The sequence below is a fragment of the Choloepus didactylus genome, chromosome 9, assembly GCF_015220235.1.
Source record: "Choloepus didactylus isolate mChoDid1 chromosome 9, mChoDid1.pri, whole genome shotgun sequence".
Lineage (NCBI taxonomy): Eukaryota > Metazoa > Chordata > Mammalia > Pilosa > Megalonychidae > Choloepus > Choloepus didactylus.
The window spans coordinates 28559869-28585020 of NC_051315.1; the positions used below are offsets into that span (position 1 = coordinate 28559869).

The 25152-nt window shown below is 33.5% G+C and overlaps 1 protein-coding gene across 5 annotated transcripts in view; it reads right to left on the reverse strand.

Moving 5' to 3' along the window:
* LRP1B (LDL receptor related protein 1B) overlaps window positions 1-25152 on the reverse strand; it is a 1893223-nt gene that overhangs the window by 239509 nt on the left and 1628562 nt on the right. For all 5 annotated transcript variants that reach the window (XM_037849262.1, XM_037849261.1, XM_037849260.1 and 2 more), the window contains 3 exons: window positions 17550-17672; window positions 15808-15989; window positions 6778-6977 (listed from right to left, as the gene is read on the reverse strand). In XM_037849262.1, coding sequence (XP_037705190.1) covers window positions 6778-6977; window positions 15808-15989; window positions 17550-17672 — 505 coding nt within the window. The remainder of the gene's footprint in view (window positions 1-6777; window positions 6978-15807; window positions 15990-17549; window positions 17673-25152) is intronic.

Genomic DNA, 25152 nt, shown 5'->3' on the forward strand with positions numbered 1-25152 from the left:
CTTTTTCTTTTGGTGGGCTTTAGGCGATATTTAAATTTTCTGAAGACCCAAATACAAGCCATGGAGTTTCAGGTCATATGAGCACAAAAATACTCCCTTCCTCTTTTTTGGTGTTTTTTCCCCTCAGAACAAAACCCTTTAAACATGTTTTATGCTGTTTCACCATTGGCATGCTATGATTGGATTCCTTTGCCAACATTAATTAGACTATCATTGCATGGACTATGGTTTGGATTTTTAACTTTCAACACAGAACTGTCCCTTCAAAACACAACCCGTTTCCCATAAGAGCAATAAATAAAGGAGTTGGACTATAATATTGTAATATTGACACTTTGACTAAAGGGCTTCAGGTCTTGGGTTACAGGGAAATAGTACTCACTTAAAAAAAGTCTGCAAAATAATGATAAACTATAGTTTAGAATTATCCCAACTATTACTCTTCACAAAAAAGTAGCAGTTATGAGTATATATTTTTACAGTATGCTGGATGAAATATGAAAATGACCAAGTGATTTAACACAAGGTTAAATCTAGTGATACAGAGAAGAGTATTCTGAAAGAAATTACTAGAACAAATACATTTTAAAAATAGAGCTTAAGCCTATTGTTTTTTAGCTTGTCTTTTCAATATTACTGTTCACACAGTATTTTCAGTGTTTTCTTCATCAAGAACCTCCCTACCCATGATATCTTAGGTTTAATGGCACAACAGAAAATGACCCAGTCTAAGACTGAATTTATATACTTTGATACAAGTAGTCAGAATGAAATTTTAGTCTAAATAGAATTTTCTTTTTATGCAATAGAAAACATGAATCTTTAAATTAAGATATATATGCAAAGTCATTGCTAACATTTTTCTCAGGGGATATTTGTAACTTGTGCAACTTGTGTTTTTTAGCAGATCCACTCAGAGAAGGGATTACTTTTCATAATGCAGAAAATCAATGGCACAAGTCTTTACTGTGGTCAAATTTCAGAAATTCTGTGACATGTATTTCTAAATAATGTTTAAAAGTTTTTTTATAGGCAGGAGGATATGTAGTTATTTTGCAAATAAAAAACATTAACATCAAACTGTCCCACTAAAGCTGGGTGTACATTTTAAGCAACACTATTTCTCTCTTCATACCTCCAAACAAACAAAAAATATTTGGATTCAATGAAATATATGCTTTCTTTTGTATTAATTGTGTTCTGGGGGGCTTAAGATTCTTGTTGTTTTTGTTTTTTTCTCATACGTTACACAATTTATCTATGTCCACTATTTAAATCATTCTGAAGGAATGCTGGGGTGAATACACCTTTATTTGTATGTGTGCACTTATGCTGTAACTGTTGCTACTGAAGTTATAACAAATAGACCACAAATCATCAATTATCCTTCTATAAACACAAGGAGGCTGTATGCAAGGAGGAAAGAACACAGGCTGTGAAACCTTTGGAACCCACAGTCTGGGTTCAAACTCTGATTCTCCTAATTACTAGCTGTATGACTTTGGAAAAATTACTTAATCTCTTTGGATCTATTTCTTTGCATCAAAGTGGATTTAATGACATTTATCATATAGTGTTGGTTGATGGAATGATTAAATAAATGGCATATAGTGCATCAAGCAAAGTGTGCTGAACAGAGTTAACCACAGCAGGCTTCCAATAGAAGTATGAGCTTATAAGAGGATGGACTCAGTTCTTGCCAAATCTGGTAGCAGCTTTCCATTGACAGCTAAATAATATTCAATTAAAAATGTGCAAAACATTTAATACAATGTAATGCTCAAGAAAAAAAAAGGTGTTCTCTCCCTTCATTGATTTGGTCAGCTTACAAGTTTTCAACTTTGAAAGATACTAGTAACATTTTTGATTATACTCATGGAGAACTGGGGATTGTGATGGCAACCTGAGATTTTCATCAAGGTTAAATGAGGAAGAATTTGATTATTACAGATTTTCTAATGTTGCTCAGCATACAATGAAGGCTAACCTGAGATTAGAACTTCAGGATTAGACAAAGATTCTGAAAGCCTTATCTGATCCACCTATTGGAGGCTTAGAATTTTAGACCTGGAATTCCCTTTTAATGCTGTTTTTCCAACATCCTTATTTCTATAGATGAGGCAGCTGAGGCCCAGGAAAATTACGTACCCTCTTCACACCCCTCATTCTTAGATTCCCCACACTTCTTTTAAGATCTTGAAAAAAATTTGCCTTAACAGGTCTGAAGAGATCCTCTCACTTAAGAGTCCATACTCCAGCAATGGTTTATTATTTCTATTCCAAAAACAAAGCCTAAAATCTTGCTCTAGGAGGGGTGTAGTTCAGAGTGTGGTGAGGAATCAGTCCCAAATATATAGACCTACAAGAAGAATATTATTATACCTAAATTTAGGCTCACTCTGTTTTTTTAATAAAGAAATACGTAGATTTAAAAACTGAATAGTTCAATCTTGAGAACCTTCTCAAATTTCCTAGTCTCTCCTTAGACCCATTTTCTGTTTCCAGAGAATATAGAAGAATTTGCAATCTTTCTATCAATTAAATTTGAGATGTTCTGGAATGCCTTTTAGAGACAGATATAATAGTGGATGCATAACCAGATCCTTACAGTTCCTCTCCTGCTAACTCTTTTGTAAAAATGAATGTACCTCTCACCCAAACCGGACTTTACAACTTAGAGATTTGTCTTGAATCTCTTGCTTAGTTTGGTGATTTTCGATTCCATTAAAAATTGCACATATACATGTGAAACCAATAAATTATCAAAATTTGAGTTATTTTCCCTTAGCTAAGTGGATAATAATACAAATCAAGTGCTTAAATATTCACAACACCACTTCTGATATTTCTGTTCTTTTAAGCTTTCAGGTCTTTCCTTTCTATCTGCTAAATATCTATTGAATCTAACCTTTTATCCCATTCCCACAACTATAACCACTTCAAGCATATTCCCCTGAAATACTTTAACAATCTCCAAATTGGTTGCCCTTCCAGGGTCTTTCATTTTCCATGCTGTTGTCAAACTTAATAACGGCATTCTGTCAACTAAACACCATAAACGGCTCCTTGTGACTTAAAGGATAAATTCCAAATTACTTCTCAAACAAGTCCTGTCACAATCTGGCCTCGACTTGCCCTTGTTCATCTAGTGTTATTTTCTCCCTCTTATTCAACTTCCAGTCATTGCCAAAGTGGGTAAATCTCTTGCTGTTTTAAGGCTCTGTTACATCCTTGCACATGCTGGTCCCTCTTTGGGAAGAATCCGTCCTAAATTTTCCCATGGGGAGAGGGTGGTACCTAATTTCTGGGAGTGCTCAAGGATCCCCTCTCTTCAGCAAAGGTTTCCCTGTTCCACCCTCAACTTTCACAACATTTTATATACTCCTCTAACCCCACAGTAATTTGTGTTTACCTGATTATCAGTTTTTTTCCCATTAAACTGTAAGAGTTTGAAGATAGGGACTTGTCTTATTCATCCTTATTTATAATTTCAGGGCCTAGGATAATACACGGCATAGAATGAGAAGCCAGTAAATATTTGTTGCATAAATAAATGGATGAATGAATGAATGAGCAGAGCTAAAAGGGAGAAATCAGAGAAACTTTTAAAAATGAATCATGAAGATGTAATTTAAAATAAACTGACAGTGGTCCAGTAGCATGTATAATATCCTATTCTGTTATATTATTAATATTCTATTATGTCATATTATATTATCATAATAATTTTATATATATATATCTATCTAAATATATGGATTAGGAACAGAATCATGTAACTAAGATTGCATCTAAATGTTCCTAAACTAGTAAATTGACTAAACAATGCTTTTTGTTTTCTGTTTTTCATTTTGCATCATAGTGTTTGGACTTGGTAGGAAAGTGGATTGGAGTATGGGACGCAGCAAAAAAAGGGGGGAATAGAAATTCTCAAGCAAACTGAAAAGCACATGTACCTTGGAGGTAGTTTGATCTATTATTTAAGTCATAAAATTCAGATCCTTCAGAAGTTCTTGGACTAGACAAACAAGAATAAAATAATGCTTCATTTATGAAATTACTGTATGGTTTAAATGAGAATACGTATGTGGAAAAAAAAACTTTCTAAACTGTAAAGTTCTATTGAAGGGTTCACTCTTCTCCATTATTCTGAAATTTCTCCTGTGCCCTTCTTATTCTCAAATTACATTGTCATAACTGGCATGTCCCATCTTTCTGATGAGCTGGTGCCAGTTTTAACAAATAAAATAAGTGAGAACAATAACACTAATATGGCATAGAGACAATAAGAGGTTAGTGACAGAACTAATTCAATCATTATTGACATAAAAAAAATGTCATTTTCCAATGCTAAATGTGAATTAGGATGCTTTCTCCAGGCTTTGTGGGACAACTGCAAGGAGAATAATTCAGCTCCTTTTTACAGACTTGGCAAATGAATGGCCCTTTCTTTCCTTGGGTATAGAGTTGGCATAATTCAGGTTGACTACAATTAGTAGCTCATTAGTAACTACCAAGTAATTATTGGCTTGCATTCAGCTATTGACAGATGCTTGATTAGGCACTTAATGAATTTTTCATTAGTCATTCTGAGAAAGCCTTCAGGAGAATATATTTTTGAAGGGAGCAACTCTTTCACTTTCCTCTTCTCCCCACGTGAGCCTCAAGGTATTTTCAAAATTAAATTAAAAAATTTTAATAACATCATACTAGAATATCTTTCAGCCAAATATCTTACTCTTTAATTAATAGTAACCTTTCTCCCTGCCATATATGTCCTTCTGCCCAAAGTCACCAGTACCATGATTGAAAGAAATTCCTTTACCTGCATTTAATTTTGTAATAAGTCTTTCCAAACATCAATCACCCATATAGCTGACATAATTTTTTAACAATAAGTAAGGAGAGAGTCAATAGTTTCTAGTACACCTAAAAGTTTTAAAGTATAATTTTTGTTATTCAAACACCAAAGGCTCAATTGAAATACGCAAATATTTGACGCTGCAATATATTTTTAACATTCATGTATCTAACCAAGAACTGTATAAATTTTATTTTACAGTGAAATTTTAACACAAGGTACTGCATCCACAACAACCTAGCACTTAATATAGATGCTAAAAATGGACAGATTCATGGTTACATGGGGAAAATACTGATTGCCACAATAAAACTTACAATTATATCACCCAAGAATGTTGCAGAACATTTCATTATTGATTCTTTGAGGGAGATCTACCCGCTAAATGCTACGTGTGATTTCGATTTGTCAACATTACTTTTGCTGTAATTAAAATCCTAAAGTGATCTTTAAATAATTCTCCATTCAAATTGCATCCTGATAAGTTTCTTTTACCTCCATAATTGGAATGCCAACACCTAAATAAGTGACTCATCCAACTATACTTGTGCCTCAGCTATTCTTACCCTTAAAAAACCACCTCAAAAAGCATCCTGTCAGCACTTATAGTTAGAAGGATGTATTTGTTTAAGCAAGGACTGAGAGGGACTGAGGCAAAATTCTGAAGTGGTGGTACTTCTGTACCTTTCATCTCCTTTTTCTCTAACTCAGTGGCTTCATGAAGCTGATGCTCTCCGAGGCTCCTTCTTGGGATCCCACCCTGGCCTGCATTTGCAGGACATCACCTGATGCTTAAAAACAATCCTTCCTCCTTGCAACCTCTCCTCATTGTCTCCTCTAAGGGTTTTCTTCTAAGCTGATTGCCAGAGTAGAAAGCAGTTCCATAAACTAAACTATACTAACATGCAGGTTATATTTGGGACCTCTCTGTGAAACATGTAACATCAGAGATGTTTGGAAATGAAAACACCTTATAACAAAGGTGACATTAGGTTCCATAAAGATAAATTAATTTCTCTTCTTCTTTCATGGAAATATCTAATTCTTAAAACCCCTTTGCATCTAAAATATTTTGAGTGTTTATTTAAATCATTTGTAGGTTTTGTTATATCCATACAATCTGTATCTGTCTCCCTTTCTTCTTATCATATCCTTCTGTCAGTCTTAATTCCTTTATTCTATTTTTTTCTCTAATCAGGCTTCTCATCCATCTGTAATTCCAGTGTTGCCTCCCTGCATGTCCAATTTCTTCTTTCATCTACGGTTTTTTAATCTATTGAAACTAATCAAGAATAGAAAAATTATGTCTCTATAGAATTTGATGTTCATTCACATTCCAATTATTTCCTAAAGTTTACTCTATTTTTGAAAGCTGTCTTCACGTTCTTCATGTTAATTTTCATTGCTGTTTAGATTTGTTTTGGTAGCAATAAATTAATCCAGCACATCTGACAATTGACAACTTCTAAATAATATTCTCTACTCTCTGCAAAGGTCTATAGTTCTACTCAGCTTCTTCAAGAAAACTTAAACAAATCCTATTTAAATAATAACTCCATATTTACAAGCAAATCTCCTCCTATTGCAATTCAAATAAGATACATGTGTATATTGACATAAAACTATCACCTATATACTACCAAAAATACTATATAAAAGGTACAATAAAGCATTGACAGTACCAAAATGATTTTATGCATGAATTATATAATTTCTGAGTAAATATATCTAATTCCAATGTACCAATATTGTCGTAAAGGAGTCTGTTAATGTAACCTTAAATTAAGAAATATATTTGATGAAAGTGCATAAAACAATATGTGTGTGTGTGTGTGTGTGTGTGTGTGTGTGTATTTATCTAAATGAATATTTTATGCACTGGTAAAATAGGGAGTCATTTGTGCTACTGGACCAACCTTTGTGTCTATGAGAACCATCCATGTTGCTAAATTCAATGTGATTTTCATCAGCCCAGTAGATTCTGTGGTTGACATAATCAATTGTTAGCGCCATAGGTCTAGAAATCTTGGTTTCAATGACAACACTTTGATTGGTTCCATCCATTCCAACACGGCCAATGTGAGGATACTCGCAGCAGTCAATCCAATACAAATACCTAGGAAAGACAATCCATAGCCATTTTATTTATAGACACTCATGGGACAAGACAAACACATCAGAAAATATTTCACATATTTTCTCAGCAGTTTCCAAATTAATTCTTGTTTTTCTCTTTGAATTTCAGTTTATAAGAAGCATCCTTCATATACGTTTTGTCTATTACCTATGAAAAATTAAAAATAAATTATGGAGTAGTACATTTTATTTGTTTTAATCTGCATTGTTCAATATGATAGCCACTAGCCAATTGCATCTACTTAAGTTTATCTCTAGACTAATTAAAATTAAATGAGCTGAATTGTTCCACAGTTACACTAGCTACATTTCAAACGTTCAATAATCATATGTGGCTAGTGGCTACCATATTGGACAGCACAGACACTGAAATTGAACATTCCCATTGTCACAGAAAGTTCCATTGGACTGATTTAAATTATTTTATTGGAAGTAGGAATTTTCAACATTAAAAAACAAAACAATAAAGAAAGAAATGAATGTTGGTACTAATACTAGTTAGGTTGGTTTAAATATAAATCTTACACCAAATCAAATACAAATAAAGTATAAGTGATAGGGATTGCTTTCCATTTAATTAACTACTTACTATTTTCTCAAACTATGAAAAGTCACTCTATTTCTTTGAATGTGTTTCCTTATCTGTATAATTCAGTATTTGGGTTAGAAGATGTTTAATGTCCTTTTCACATTTCAATTCTAAAATTTAAATCTATTAACCTGATTAGTTTTCCTTGACCTCATTCTTTTTTTTTTTTTTTTGCTAAGGATAAGTTCCCCAACAATTAATTCTTCAATTTGTAAGACATGTAATCAAAAGAATATTACATGAAAATTATTTTGCATAGTTTACAAATGGGTATATTCAGTTCAAATTTAAAATGTCCCTTTTTAAAGGATTCTTTTTCTCATAAGTACTGACAGAGATAATCATGTTCAGATGTTTTAGCCACCCTTTAGAAAAGGTTAAGGGTTTGATAAAACCATTTATCAAATATAAGGCTAATATAAATAAGCATCATACAGAACATATTTCATGTTTTTGGGGTATGCAAAAAGGCAGGCAATGGTGGTTATAAAGATGATAAAAAGTTCTATGCTAGCCAAAATATCATTAATAGTCTTAATTAAGGATGATGCTTGACAGGAGAAATGTATCTCTAATAAAGACAAACTGAAAGGTGGAATTTTGTGAGCAGATACTGAAGGAGAGCTCTGAGCAACAAAACTTAAAGCAAACTTGAGTCTTTCAATGCCCCAGTCAAGGTCACACAGAGCGATACTGGAATTGCTATCTAATGTTCACATATATTTATTTACTTCTGAACACAGACTCAAAAGTCCAAATCATCAAGTAACAGTAGATATCAAGCCTTTCAAAAACTGACTAGAAGTTCTGTTTCTTTAAATCTTGAATTAGTAGTAGTAGTTTTTTCTTTTGAAGAGCAAATACATGGCTGTAAAATACATCTAGACAAACAATCTATTCCTTTTTAATAAATGAATGAAGGAATAACTTGCTGTCTATTCTAGAGATAATGACAGTTTAGATAAAAAAGAAGAAACTAGCTGAGAAAGAAATAAACATGAAATGGTAGTTTACCTTACTGAATTATATCAAAACCCTTTGCCATCCTGATCCTGAATCTTGGGAACAATGACATATCAATTAAAAAAAATAAACATGATATGATAATGTGATATGTTAGATAGGATCAAATTTATTTGTGCTATGTACATGTTACATTTTTAAGAATTATGTGCAAGCAAATAAAAATTTAAAAACAATATTTCAATAATTTCTGCAATATTGAAGCCAAATAGGTTTAGATGGAGACAGCTAATATATGTCTACAGAGCCATTTAATCTTTAAGTGCTCTTCTCCAATACATGCTATCAACAAAAATATTATAAATTATTGGCTGAAAATAATAATTTGAAGTCATTAAGTAAATTAAGAATGTCATATGACATCCATATAGTTGCAATTTTAAATCTTCATCTACATTCTGAACTTCTTCATTGGACTATTCTTATCATCATTTTGAACAAGATATCAAGAAGAGGAAGAGCATATTGTTTTGGAGTCTAGTCCAACATCTGATACACCATTTTCCATAAGTTCACTAAGAGCTCCAAGTCTGACATCCTCTGCCTGCCATAAGTCCTCCATCACTGGAGCCATATATACATCTCCAAATTACTCCCCACTATTCAAATGTATGAAATTAAACTCTAGACAGAATATTTATTTATAATCCCACATTTTCACTTTTGTATTTTTATCATATTGATTGCCTTGCTCCTGCCCCTTCAATTACATAGATTTTTTTCTTTCAGATAAAATTCACATTGCCCCTCTGATCTCCGTAAATGATTTCCTGATTAGCATTAGGTTCACATTTCTCAAGGTTGGTTGATCAATTATATTGGAGAAATGCCTTGTTAAACAAACTAAGCATCATCTTTTTATTGTAGGACGTCTCAGAGGATCTACACACTACTTGACATTTTGAATCCCTGACAGATCTGTGGTATCCATTTTCTTAATCACATAGTTTTGAGGGAAAGCATTTATTTTCCTGCTGTTTGCTGGACTATTGCACCAAGGAACACACTTTGGGAAACTGTGCTCTGGCCCTCTGGTCCACAGCATTTCTTATCTGTATCACATGTGTAATAAAGCAACACATATAGACAACACATAGGAACCCACGAAGCAGTGATGATGTAGGTTCTCAGGTCTCACCTTAATATCAGAGAACCCTACTTAGTAAGTCAATGGTGGAACATTTCTGATAAATCCCAAAGTTACTCTGAACTTGGAAGGGAAACTTTGTGAAACACTCAGGCCAGGTTATGTGCCAGATATCACTGAGTACTGGAGATACAGAGGTATGATTTTTACCTTCAGAGATCTCTCAGCAAATTCAGTAAAGGTGGATGTAAGACAAATGAAAGAATTAAAGCATAGTGTGATAAAACCATTATGGGAGTGCAAAGGAGTGAACGTCAATTTCACCTAGATGGATGAAGGCATGAAAGAAATCTTGTGCTCATTAATGCTTCTTTGAGCACAACTTCTATCTTCATAAATAGTTCACAAATTCTTTGAGAACAACTATCTTTTATCTCATTCAGTTTTTAGGACGAAGTATGATTTAATCGAAAATGTTAAGGCTGCAACATTTCTTGAAGAACCTGTAAACTGAGCCTTTCATTTTACAAATAGATAAACTGAGACTAAAAATGTTACGCCCTTTGCCCAAGACCGTTATGACAGTTAGTGGCACGGGTGGAACAAGGACTCTGCTCTCTGGATTTGCAGATGAGGTTCTGTCCTAAGTAGCAAGCTGTAGAGTCTTCAGCAAACAAGCATGGGTTCGAATTCCAAGTCTATTACTAGGTATGTGAACCTGTGCAATTTAATCAGCCTCCATTAGCCTAGATTTACTCACATGTTGAAAACAGACAATAATAGTTTCTCCTCATTAGAGTCACTGTGAGGATTAAATGAGAGAACATATGGAACAAACTTCAGATATTGACAAACACATAGCAAATGTTCCGTCAATGTAAGTTTTTATCATTTTTCTGAACCAGCTATGGGATATGTGAGTTAATACATATTTTGGGTACAGTAATGACTATCTTTTACATCTTGGTTACCTGTTGCTTTGAGATTTTATGTATGTTATTAAATTATTTGTCTGGATTTAATATATGGCTTTACATCATTTTCCTATTTAAGTATTCATCACCCAGAGGAATGTCATGAAAATATTCTACGGCATTGTATAAAAAGTTATTTCAGTAGATAATTTAACTGTACTCAGGTAAGTATATTATCATAAATATTTTATTTCGTCTCTCTCTGTATGGGGGAGCTAATTTCTGATGGCTAAGTATGAGTTCCTTTTCCATACTTAAGACCCAATACTACACATTTTTTTCATGTTTCTCAATAAGCCTACACTACACATAATGACAATTTTAACTTCTGAAATGCAACCCCTTAAAAATTACCTATGTACACAATTTGCTGTAAATAACTAAAATAAAAAAGAAATATTCAGTGAAAATGCTGAAAAACAGTTCTAAATTTCATGCAGATAATAGGCAATGTTTACCCAAGATCACATATTAAAAATCTCAGTGCCAAATAATAGATACTATGTAAGCTGTAACCAAATGTAAACATATAAAGAATGTCTGCTGGTAACCATAACAACAGGCTTGTGTGATTCTGAGGATGTCTTTGATAGGTGACTATAATACACTATCTTTCTTTAAAATGAATTAAAATATAAGTTTTTTCTCTTGGGTTTTTTTTTTTTTTTTCCCTGAATTCCGGGAATAAATTTAGAGAAATTGCTTCCACTTGCAATTATTTCTGATTCTGAAATATAAAATTAATCCTGTATACTCATTCCCCATGAGTTTTTGCCTAAATGTGAGAATCCTAATATCAACTACTTGGATAGGTTTAAAAATTGCTAAGAAAAATTTTTGTTTAATTTGACTTTAATGAAACATTTCTATGTTTCCCCACAGAAATTTTGAACGAGGTTTTCATTCCTGGTTTGACTTTCATTTCTTCGCAGCATAAGTTCCCTTATGACTCTTCTCTTTGAAACATGTAGGTTATTTATATACCAACGTATTGGTTTGTGCATAGGTGCTGGTACAAAGTCCCTGGAGCTCATGCTTTGTGTACATCCCACTTATTGTTTTCCTTCAATAGTGAATTTAACTCTCTCTCTGTTAGCCACAATCAGTGATTATACCATGGACCTTGCTGAAGGAACTCAATTCTAGATGGGGAGCTAGACATTGACCCAGATAATGGTCATATAATATCATGCATTCATTTGTGGTGGCCGCTGAGCCAAGTGCAGTTGGGGAATTTTTCGTGTAGGAAGTAATATTTCTGCTGCAGTTGGAAAAATGGGCAGTTTTTGCAGCTGTAGAAGAAGCAGCTATAAGGAATAGCATAAATCAAGACACAGAAGCATAAAAATGTGTCTTTGAAAATTTATCTGCATTATCATTATCCATATTGGCCAATACTGAATATAGATGCTAAGTAAACTGTTCTTCACATATTTTCATTAGCATACATTATGGATGGAATCATGTCTCCACAAAGACCTGTTCAAGTCCTAAGGCCTGGTTCTGTGAATGTGAACATTTGTAAATAGGATCTTTGAAAACCCTATTAGTTAATGTGAGTCAAACTGAATCAGGCTTAGCCTTAATCCGATGTGACTGAAATCCATATAAGCAGAGGAAATTTGAACATAGTACTCCTATATTCAATAAAGGATGAGACTGAAGGCCATATGATGGGGGCAGAGATTGAATTGTGGTTTTGGTGGCAAACCACCACTAGAACACTACAGACTTCAGAGAAAGCATTCTCTTGCCAACACCTTTATTTTGGACTTTTAGCCTCCAAGCTGTGAAACAATAAATTCCTTTGTTAAGTCAATTAAAACTATTGTATTTGTTATAGCAGCACTGGCAAAGAAAGACAGCATTCATTTCAAATTCAAAATAGCATCTAATAATATTTTCCTGTGGATTTGCTAACAGACTATCACCAAGAGAAAATAAATGAAAATGTAGATTTAAAAACAAGACATGCTTGTGATAATTTTGACAACTTTATTTCTTAAAAACTCACTTATACTGTTTTAAATAAAAAACATTAATTATTGAAATGGAAAAATATACCTTTCCCCCCCTCCCCCCTTTTCCCTTGTTCGGATGTCTCTTGAAAGCATGCTTATGAACTGAAACCATTTTGTTCCTGGAAATGCTAATGTGGAATAATAGGAAAAGTACAGTATGTGACCAAAGCCTGAAAACTGGTTTATATTTCTTTCAAGTTTTTGTTGTTGCTTTTTGTTGTCGTTGTTATAAAAATGATCCTGTGAATGTCACCTAGTCATTCTGAGGCTTTTTATGAGATTTTTGCATTGTATTTACTCACCTGAACATCCATACAACTGCGGAATACTTCAGGACTGGAAATGTGCCTTTTATTTTTATATTCCTACCTAGAATAGGTATTTGATAAATCCTGAAATAGTGTGTGCTGAATAAATGAATGAATAGGTGAATTCATTTTCCATTAACTGGTCATAGCAGACATTCACTTTAGTATCTATGATGGCCTTTTGCTATTATGATAACCTCAAGTGACATATGTTAATTATCTAAAAAGGTAAAATCATGCTTAGCACAGTTTAACTTTGATTATATTTGCTATTTTATTTTTAAATGTATATATGTATCCTGCATAAATAATAAATGTTCTGAATATTGCATGCAAATTAGGAAATCAATGATCCAGAATTTATGATAAATTAGAAACCCATTTTCAAACTAGACCAGATAAGAGGATGATTAAGATAAAATTGTGAGAAAAATTAGGATTTCAGTTGAATTTAAATACGATATAATTTAAATATGAATTTAAATATACTACTTGCATCTTCTTTAGCATTCTTATTGACCACCATATCCAAATGCGTGACAATTGGCATATTATCACTAAAATATAGAAAGGACCCCAAAACTACCTCCCAAAAGTTTGGTTTCCTCATTACATTAGATGGTCCAATGGTCCTTATCCTCCTTTTCACAAATCCCTGCCCTATCCCCTACTAAATCTCAGGAGAGAGATCATGCTTCTAAAGGAAACAGGGGTCAATAATATTGGAATAGTAAAAGCATATGCAAAATCACAGAAGTAATATGATATAGGAAGACAAATTATTATTAAACAATCTTACAACTGATTATTTGTAAAGCATTTTTGAAGCATTATTGCTCAATATTTTATACAAGTATGTATTTTCAGGCTGAAGCTCATCTCACAAAAAATAAAATCAGGTTTTACCTGTTGTCTCACTCTGGGGAACTAAGAAAGCAGCATCAACAAGAAGACGTCATTATATTTATCTGGTAGGGTATGTGGCTTTACTTGTTTAATTAAAAAGAACCAATTTTTCAGTTTCTTAGTAATGTGGTGTATTCATATCATAATCCAAATATTATCTAAAAATGAAATCAACAGAGTCTTTCATAACATCTAACAATAGTTTAACACTTTCTTATTTAATCGACACTTTTAATAGATGGGTTCATGTGATCTATTAGATGATAACTGAGTCTGCTTTCAGTTTATGGGGTAAGAGCTGTAACCTGGGAGAAATAAAACCTAAAGTTAGATTCAGCTGTATTTACTAGGCTAGGACACAGTTTTTGCTTCATGAATAGGAAATTCCACAAGACCATTATAATCAATGGAAAATGTTTCATTCATTTAGGAAGTGATGCATCTTAAACAGCATAAAATGAGAAGTTAAGCCAACCATAATGGTTTTGAAAAAAAGGATAATGGTTTGGACCAAACCAAGAGATTTATCTAAAATAAATCTCTTCTGTAAAAGTTTCAAAGGAATTAAAATATTCACATACTTATGAATGAATGTAGTTTATAGCCAAATTTAGTGCACCTTTCCGTTATTTCTCGAAACATTGAAAACAACAGACCCTCTTGTGATTCTGTTTCATTTAAAATACAATAGAACTTTTTTGAACCTTCTGCTGCTATAGTAAAAAAAAGAATATTTAAAGCTAACAAAATGATTACATAATTATATAGTGGAAAGTTAAAATGTGCAGATTACCTTGGAAACAGAATTGTATTTACAATACAAATTCTTTCCTATTAGGTACTGCTTTTACCAAAATTAATGTTTAAAATTAAAATTAAGCTGTAAACTATACTATGACATGATCACCTTATGAATTATAAGCATGAAGGACTAAAAAACAGAGATATAATATATTGACAAAAAACAAATTCTAATTGTTGTACATTGTATGATAAAAGCAATGATTTGGTGAACATAGCATGCAAAATTACTTCAGACAGAGAAAATTAAGAGCACTCCAGTTATTGTTACTGTGAATGAGTCCTATTTTTAAAAAAAAACAACCAACAAATGTTCTCTTTATTATTGTAACAAGCCTATTGGGCAGTTCTACAGAGATCATTTTGAAGTATGCAGTCATTCTGAATTATAGTGCAAAAAAAAAAAAGACATGTCTTCCCTACCTACCAAAACAACCTAATTGAAAGTGAATGAGAATGATTATAATCTATGGAACTTTATCAAACTTAGATCAGACAGCTTTGAAATATTAAGGTGTGTCCATCTCTGCTCTCCTTTGTCACAATGATAACTTATTGCCCATTCTCACAATGAAATTCAAATGAAACACGGCTCCAACATGAACCTTCTCTGATATTCCCACTTTGCTTGCTCCTCTTGATTAAATTTCATAATGTACCTCGTTATTTGTTATCTATGGGTACAGCTTGTGTCTCCTGTTATATAGTGGTGAAGGGATCAGATAGTCCATACTTGACTACCACAAACACTGCAAAACGTGACCTGAGAGATTGTTCCTGGTCTGCCTCTCCTCCAAGATTGAAAGGCATTGAAATTGGTGAAATCCCTTTGTCATATTGCCTTCTATGATACATTTATCAATTAGTTATGACAAAAGTTGTGTTTAAAACTTTAAAAAGTCTTTAATATAAAATCAACTCATTTAAATTTATTTCTGTTGCTGTGATAGTTACGTTACTATTTTTTATTTCTTAGTAAGAATTTCTACACATTTGTACCCTATGATGGATTTTCATGATATTAACCTGTAGAACTGGATTTAATACACTGAATGTAATCCACAGTCTTAATCTTTAAGATTTTTAACGTTTGTTACAAACCCAGCTCGAGGATCTAAAGACAGGTCCCTGGGAAACTTCAGTCGTTTGCTAACGAGTATAGTAGGGTACAAGCCATTGAGTTTGGATACTTCAATGATCCTTTTTTCTGTGTCAGACCAATAGAGGTTTTTTCCAATCCAGTCGACAGCAAGTGCATTAGGGACAGCTGTGCTATGCACTACCTAACAAAATAAGAATTAAACAAGTCAACAGGGTTAATGCCCAAGACAAGAACTGAGCAATTGCTTCTTGAATTTTTACAGAGATATAGAATTTCATTTAAGCATTAGAAATGGACTTTAGATAAGATTAGAACAATTTACAACAACACAATTACTTACTTGTTTGTGAGAAATCACCTCACATATAATCAGGACCCTAGAAATTATATACTGACTGAAAAAATAAAAGACTACCAAAATAAAAATATTGGAGCAGTTACCCACTTGTTGATCACATTTTCATTATAATTTACCAACCTGGCCGTTTACAATTTAGGACAAAGAAGAATCTGACACACATGCACACACACAGAATTATTGATGTTATCTTTGACAGGTTCTGGGGGAGATATGTTTGGCATTTACTAGTTTCCCAATTGTGCTACTCCTATTTAAATTATCAGTCACAACAAAAGAAGAAAATACAAGAAAGAACATGTACTATGTATTTTGGACCTTTAAATGGATTTAAAAATACAGTCATGTGACTGTGGTACTCAATTCCAATCCATGTCAATACCAAATAAAATAAGGATATAGGCTTTGTTTTTACAAATATGATGCATATAAAACACCAAAGATACATGAATGGCATTTCTGAGTTCTCAGTGCTTTAAGGACTATGTGAAAGAAGGAACTGAACCTTGGAGTTGCATGTAAGTCAATAGTTACATAGAGAAAACATAAGAAATTATAAAAGAAAGGAAATCATCTGCTTATTTTTCTATATAACATATTGGTATTTTGACATATTAATCATTTTAAAATATAGTTATCCTGAATCACCCAAATTCAGTCTAGGGGTATTATGGCATTCTATCATACAATTCAAAATTTCATTAATATTTTCAAAACTGTTTCCACCAAAATGCAGTGTGATGTTCTAGATGTTCACAAAAAAGAACAAAGTAATTGATGGATTCCATATACTGGCATTTAAAACTTCTTAAGAATACATTTTACAGTGTGAATAATTTGATTTTAAAACTTTGAATAACAGAAATGATGCCAAGTAGTTCATATCTAGAATTGTAAAGTATGTTTAATTGCAGTGCTGTCTAATCAGAACAGTTATGATTTTACACATCTGCATTCAACTTTTCCATCCATAGTAGGGTAATTTTAATACTGCTATAATTTCAAACTACAATCTAACATTTAATGTTTTCAGTTATAAATTCTGAGTCATCTTTTCCTTTTATTTAAAGCAACATGATTTCGAGGCACTAATTGTTCAAAGCTAAAAACATCCATCATATTTTCAACAGTTATGATTAAGGTTCCAAATTTTATTTACTCAATTTGATTTTGTCTTATTGTGAGTAATAGTGTCATACTGAAATATAAGGATAAAAAGCATCATATTTCATTTTTAAAGTATGCAGTAACTTACATTGTACAAGTGTGAAATTTAAGCCATACATTCCATGAGTTGTATCATTGTACCATCAAATAACACTCTATTCAATTCAACTATACCAATAAAATGTTCAATAACCCATCACTGTAATATCTAGTTACCTTAATATCACTTCCATTTAAACACATTCGATTAATGCGGCTGCCATTGGGCCGGCTAGAATCAATCCAATAGATGAATTCTTCTCTATAATCAAAGTCTATAGCAATAACATTGTTTAATCCCTAAAAAAATAAAAAATAATATGTTTGGAAAACTAGTTAATAGAAATCACTGTTAAATGTTTTAGTGGCTCATAGGAACCAATTTTATCTCCCTTTGAACCTAAATAGTATTAGTTATTCCAATACACAGCACTTGTGACCAATTCTTTTTAAAAACATCATGTGTTTACCAAACATTTAAGATGTTGCATAACTTACTTGAAAATATTTTCCAAGTAGACCACAAAAGTATTGTAATGTTTATAGACAGTGATTTAAATAAATACGCAGTAATGGGGTTAGAGGGTGGGAACTGCCTTTAGGAAGATAAAGTGAAAGACTACCACTTTAGATTAATTTAAAACATAAATTTGATGCCATTTAAATCTTTTATGAGGAGGAACCAGGAAAAAAATAAAATGAAACAAAAAAAAAAAAAAAAACCCACTTCTGCCTTGTAAAGGTGGAAGATCCCTGAAGATTCAAGATGAGTCCTGGATACCCATTTGATGAAAGTCAGAAAAGAAGGCTTAGCAATTTTAGTTTCCACAGAAGCTCTTGTCCCAACAACATAGATGAACTCGTTTTTTGTTTTCTTTTTGATACTTCAAATGGTCCCTCAGGCAACACAGTATCATATTGGAATTTAAAAGCTGTGGCCCTGAGTCAGTATTTGGCCAAGGAGGAGCTGAGTAATCAACATCTTTTTAATCCACAAGTTGCAAATGTGAGAGGATATCTCCCTTCAGACTCACGATTGTACATTTTTTTTAGCAAGTAACAAAACAAAACACACATTCAGCTGATAGATATCTGGATGCTATGGACCTTTGGTTTTGTAATTCTTCCATTAGACTGATTGGATTTGAGGACTGTTCATCCATTAGCTGGTGAATATTGCTTAGGGGTTAATTCAATTCTTACCTATTGTTAGGACTCATAGATTTATTACCTCAACAAACTAACAAAACTTGGGTCACAATGTCCATTGTATTAGTTTGTCTTTAAAGTTTGAATGGTTTATTAATATATAAGTACTTATGGATTAAAAGAAATGATGCTATACACATTTGACAAAGCCCAAGAAATCATTGCCATGTCTTTATGTCTGTATAGAACTTGATTTCTTCAATATTCACCCTCAAGTTTATTATTAAGTTTCAGATTGTTTTATGGGGTCATTTACAACATTAGTCCTATTCGTGAAGGTCTTCAGAGATGAAGGTTTTTGTGTTTCATTTTCATTGATTGTGGAAGTGTAAAGGATGGTAATCCCAAGTCTGAAGTTCCCATTTACCAGATTTATTCTCAAAATTCAGAATTTGACAATACTAACAATATTGCCTTAGATTTATATGGTATCTTACTCAGAACAAGCTAAATAATTACTATTCAGATTTCTTTCCAAGAATCGCCAAGATTAAGGATATTTCATGTATTGAAGTAACCTAGAGAAGATTCTGGCAAATACTGTTTTTTTTTTTTTTTTTCCTTCCTCAGCAAGGCTAAATTCTAGTGATGATAGTACTGAAATCATAGGTTCAATGCCTATGCTTTTGTTTGGGTTAACATAAACCTCTTTTTCTACAGATTGAGAAATTCAAATTAACCTGAAAAAACCAAATCCCACAAATGGCATATTATTACATAAATAAGAGACAGAAGGCAATAAAAATGACTCAGTGCAAATCCTTCCCTACACTCAGATGAATAAATGAAAGTATATTCCTTAGTGACAACATAACCAATCAGTAATAATGTCTACAAATGCTTAAAAAAAAACCCCACCAATTTTTAGTCTCAAATTCAAAAAATTCATTAAATAGACATTTACATGCTGAAAACCAGAGAACTCCTTAATTAAATCCACCTAATCATGTACATCTGGGACGTTATCCGTACAAAATCAATATATATTATAAAACTTAAGTTGAATATACTTCACACATGTTCTCTAGAGGGTTTAATATATCAATTTCAACACCAGTCTACAATATCCTTTCTTTTCAAGTGCTTTTCTCTCCAGAGGGATAACACAACTGGATTAGGATTCTGTGACAGCTTGGTAAATTAGAGATTTATAAGGAAAAGGAAGAGAGAACTGTGTCTCTAACTTTAGCAAAGGCTTACACACAATCCCGTCATGATGCAATTACTCTATTCCTTTCTTAACAATAATCAATTCAGATAATAAAAATCCAATTCTAAATTCAAGTCAACTATGATAAATTAAAGCTGTAGATGCAGAGAAAATGAAGCTGTAAATTCTGACACATCTATCTAGCCAAACTGGTCAGTTTTCTACAGCTTTACCCTTAATCCCCACAAAAACAATGTGATGCTTTCTTTGTGGAATATATGCAAGGAACATTAAAACGGCCAGGGGCAAGGTCAAAATAATGTCTGAAAACTAGAGGCATCCCAGTGGTTTCAGAGCTGAAAATTGGTTTCATAAAAATCCTGATTCTTTCATTTCTTTTTTTTTTTTTTTTTGATTCATTTCTTTAGCTGAAGATTTGCACCCTTTGGTTCAAGATGATTAATTTAGGAAATTGTGTTTTGTTTCTCTGCACAATTTTACTGGAATAAAAGGTACTGTTAGAATTGAATTGGATAACATATTGGAAAGCTACTTGATTAATTTTCATTCCTAAAATTCATGTTATTAAAGTATAGTTTTTAAATGGGGTGTATGAATTTAAGTTATAGCTGGTCTAGCTACATCTATATTTTAGAAAACATTGGATAACAAAATCCACCAATTATAATTTTATGCAACAAAATTTCATGAGATTTTTTTCTGACTACAACACAAAGAGGGCAAAATTCAGGCTATTATGGCAAATCATTCTTCTTAATCAGTTACACAAGAAAATTCCAAATAATTAAGGCAGGGATGTTGTATTTTCATTAATTCTATCTAATAGAAAAAATGGAGAGGGAATTGCTTCTCGTTTCTACTTCATTGTGCACATGAATACAGAACCTCTGGGGAGAAAAGGTTTCTATTGCCTACAACTCCTTGAAAATTTCTATAATGCTATATGAATAAAATTGAGGCTTAAATATTTTTCCCTGGCAGAAATGATATACTCCAAGCAGTACACAGATAAAACTGAATGTAAGGCTTGCCTTTAGTGCTTTAGGTCTCTATTACCTTTACTCAGTGTTCACCATTATCAAATACTCTCCAAAGACACATGTGCTCAGTGTCTTTGAAAGCTTCTCATCTTTCTTGCTTCTTCTTCATCTCTATAAACACCGCACTAAGAAAGGTTTTGAAAACTCATACTCACTTAGGTACTAATGATTGGCAATAATTTAAAATGATACCACCAGCAAAAAAGAGCTATGTTAAAGTGTGCATTAAAATAGTTCAGTAATATGAAATAAACCAAAATGATTCCTAGAAGAAAAAAATCAGTTTGCTAGGGAGGGGCAAGATGGCAGCATAGATAGGTGTGGAATTTAATTAGACCCTGGAGCAACTAATAAACAACCAGGAACAGGTAGTATATGGAACAACTGCTGGGGGATAGCTGTGACTGTCCACACACTGTACACCAACATGTATTGGGTGGAATGGCTGAGATTGCAGCATAAAATCTGCAAGTAAAAACAGTGGAAACACACTCGGTGCCCCCTCCCCTCATGGCAGGCTGAGCTGCAAGACCTCACTGTGGGGAAAAGCAGCATTCCCGGAACAAGCGAATATATCTCAGCCTAGCTCCAACTGGGGTTTTAATTAACAAATGTGGACTGCAGAATACAAGCTACAAACATAGACAAACACCTAACAAGCAGCAAAGTACCCTGAGGTCACTCCCAGTAGAGAGGAGGTGGGGATGATAGAAAAAAAAAATAATTAAAAAAAAAAGAAGGAAAAATACAGAGACTTTTAAAAATGACTGACCTTAGAGAGACAAAATGCTTGTGCCCCGGTAAAGAGAGCCCAGAAGACCAGGTGCTATCTTTGACTGATGGGCGAAACTGGGGGGACTATGGACTGGCTCTGAAAGGGGGCTTTCTTTCCCTTTTTCTCTCTCTGAACCTCAGTGGCTCAGTGGAGAGAGCCTTGGCCATTTTCAGTTCGCAGTGCTCAGTCCCAGACAGGGTTGGAATTGATAGAGTCAGAGAGACAAAGGAGTACTTCAAATGCAGAAGAGAACTCCCTAGGGGGTGTATCTTTCCTAAGAGTAAGGAGGTGGGGCCCAGCTCAGACCCCAGGCCTGGGGGAAAACAGTCAAAACAGAAACAACCTAAGTTAAGAATTAAAGGGGCCACACCTCCTTACACCAGTTGGAAGTGACAGGCTGAGAGGCCCCACCTGCTGGGCAGGTTACGAAAAGCACAGCAGCTAAAGAACTCACAGAAAAGTTAGTCAATCTTCTAAGACACACCCTCAAGGAAACCTGACACTGAATATAGCCCCATTCTGAGACCTGAACCCATTCTGGACTGGGATAATCTGATTGGGGTCACCAAGGAAACCATACACATAGACAACAGAGAACTACAAATTACACTAGGAAAAATGAAGATATGGCCCAGTCAAAGGAACAAACTTACACATCAATTAAGATACAGTAGAGATACTGTTTCACTTTAATGAAACAATCAATTAAAGATTTTCAAAGAAACATGCTAAATCAATTCAAAAACCAAGAAAATGAGTTCAGGGAAAATATAGCAAAAGAGATGAAGGATTTAAAGAAAACACTGGGCAAACATAAGGTAGAAATTGAAAGTTTGAAAAAACAACTGGCAGAATCTATGGAAATGAAAGGCACAACAAAAGAGATGAAAAACACAATGGCAGATTTCAAGAGGCAGAAGAAAACACTTAGGAATTGGAGAACAAGACACCTGAAATCCTACACACAAAAGAACAGATAGGGAAAAGAATGGAAAAATATGAGCAACATCTTAGGGAACTGAATGACAACATGAAGTGCAAGCATGTGCTTGTCATGGGTGTCCCAGAAGAAGAAGAGAAGGGAAAAAGGGGCAGAAGCAATAATAGAGGAAATAATCAACCAAAATTTCCATCTCTTATGAAGGACATAATTTCAGATCCAAGATGCTCAGCATACCCCAAACAGAATAGATGTGAATAGGCCTACGCCAAGACAATTAATAATCAGAATATCAAACATCAAAGACAAAGAGAGAATCCTGAAAGCAGCAAGAGATAACCGATCCATCACATACAAAGGAAGCTTGATAAGACTATGTGTGGATTTCTCAGTAGAAACCATGGAGGCAAGAAGGAAGTGGTGTGATATATTTAAGATACTGAAAGAGAAAAACTGCCAACCAAGAATCCTATATCCGGCAAAACTATCCTTCATATATGAGGGAGAGTTTAAAATATTCTCTGACAAACAGACAATGACAGAGTTTGTGAACTAGATACCTGCCCAACAGGAAATACTAAAGGGAGCACTACGGACAGATAGGAAAAGACAGGAGTGAGAGGTTTGGAACACAATTTAGGGTGATGGTAGCATAACAATGTAAGTACACTCAACAAAGATGACTGTGAGTATGGATAAAAGAGGAAGGTTAGGAGCATGTGGGGCACCAGAAGGAAAGAGGAAAGATAAACACTGGGACTGTATAACTCAGTGAAACCTAGAGTGCTCAACAATTGTAATAAAATGTACAAATATGTTTTTATATGAGGGAGAACAAATAAATGTCAACCTTGCAAGGTGTTAAAATGCGGTCATATTGGGGAAAAATACAATCAATGCAAACTAGAGACTACAGTTAACAGAAACATTGTATTATGCTTCCTTTAATGTAACAAAGACAATGTACCAAAGCTAAATGCCTAAGAGAAGGGGATATAATGGAGGGGTATGGGACTCTTGACATTGGTGATGTTGCCTGACTCTTTTATTCTACTTTAGTTTAATGCTATCTTTCCTTTTGTTGCTTTTCAGCTGTCATTTTTTTCTTTCTTTCTCTTTTTCTTTTGTCTCTCTACCCTCTTTGACTCTTCCTCTTTCTTTGTAGAAGAAATGGAGATGTCCTTATATAGATAGTGGTGATAGTGGTGAATGCATAAATATGTGATTATACAGGGAACCATCGATCATTCACTTAGGATGGAATGTATGGTGGGTGAACAAAACTGTGTTTAAAAAAATGGGTTGATGAAGAAACCTTGAGGGCACTATATTGAGTGAAATAAGTCAGTCACAAAAGGACAAATATTGTATGGTCTCATTGATATGAACTATTTATAATATTTAAACTAATAGACATGAAATATAAGCTACCAGGACATAGAATGAGGCTAAAGAATGGGGAGTGGTTGCTTTTTATGAGCAGAATGTTTAAGTAGGTTGAACTTAAGTGTTTGGAAATGGACAGAGGTAACGGTAGCACATTATTGTGAGAATAACTAACAGTGCTGAATGATGTGTGAAGGTGGTGGAAAGGGGAAACTTAGAGTCATGTATGTCACCAGAAGGAAGGTTGGAGGGCAAAATATGGGAATGTATAAAACAATGAATCTTGTGGTGGACAATGTCCGTGATTAACTGTACAAATATTAGAAATCTCTTTCATGAACTGGAACAAATGTATGACACTATAACCAGAAGTTAATAATAGGGGAGTATATAGGGAAAAATATACCCATTGCAAACTATGTACTATAGTTAGCAGTATTTTAACATCCTTTCATCAACAGTAACAAATGTACTATACCTATACCATGTGTCAATAATGGAGTGGGGTTGGTTAGGAGTATGGGAGGATTCGAGTTTTCTTTTTTGTCTTTATGTCTTTTCTGGAGTAATTAAAATGTTCTAAATTGAAAAAAAAATTAATTGTGGTTACGGATGCACAGTTGTTTGATGGTACTGTGGGCAACTGATTGCGCACTTTGGATGATTGCAGGGTTTGTGAACAATCTCAATTAAACTGAATTTAAAAAAACAAACAAACAAACAGTTTGCTCCATTAAGTTTTCTCTCTGACAACATAGTAGCCATGAAACACAAAAGGATAGATAGCTTATAGAAAGGTCCTGAGCCACCTTTCTTGGAAGTTGGAAGATGAAGCAAGGAACTGTCACTGGAGCTCTGTTCTTTCATGAAGACAATGTATTTTGTTGCTATTTTAGTCAATTTGCTGTTCAGCTAATCTCATAAAGAGAGTGTTCTAAAGGACTTTCTTCCCTGAAAGTGAGAGAGTACAGTGTAAAAGGTAGGGACATTCAAAGAACTAGTCAAGAAAAAAATAAGTATATATCTCCTCCAGAGATCATATGAGGTAATCGATTTCTGGCATATGTACCTTGGAGGGGCAAGAGAAGGAGGCAATTTTCAATATTTAGTAACTTGGATATAAGCTTAAAATGAGCCCTGATAGGCAAAATAATTAAAGTTAATTAATGAAGAAAACCATTTGGGCTGCAAAAACTTTTCCATTTTAGTGCAGTTATATATACCTAATATGTCCCCCAATATTGCTTGTATATTTTTCA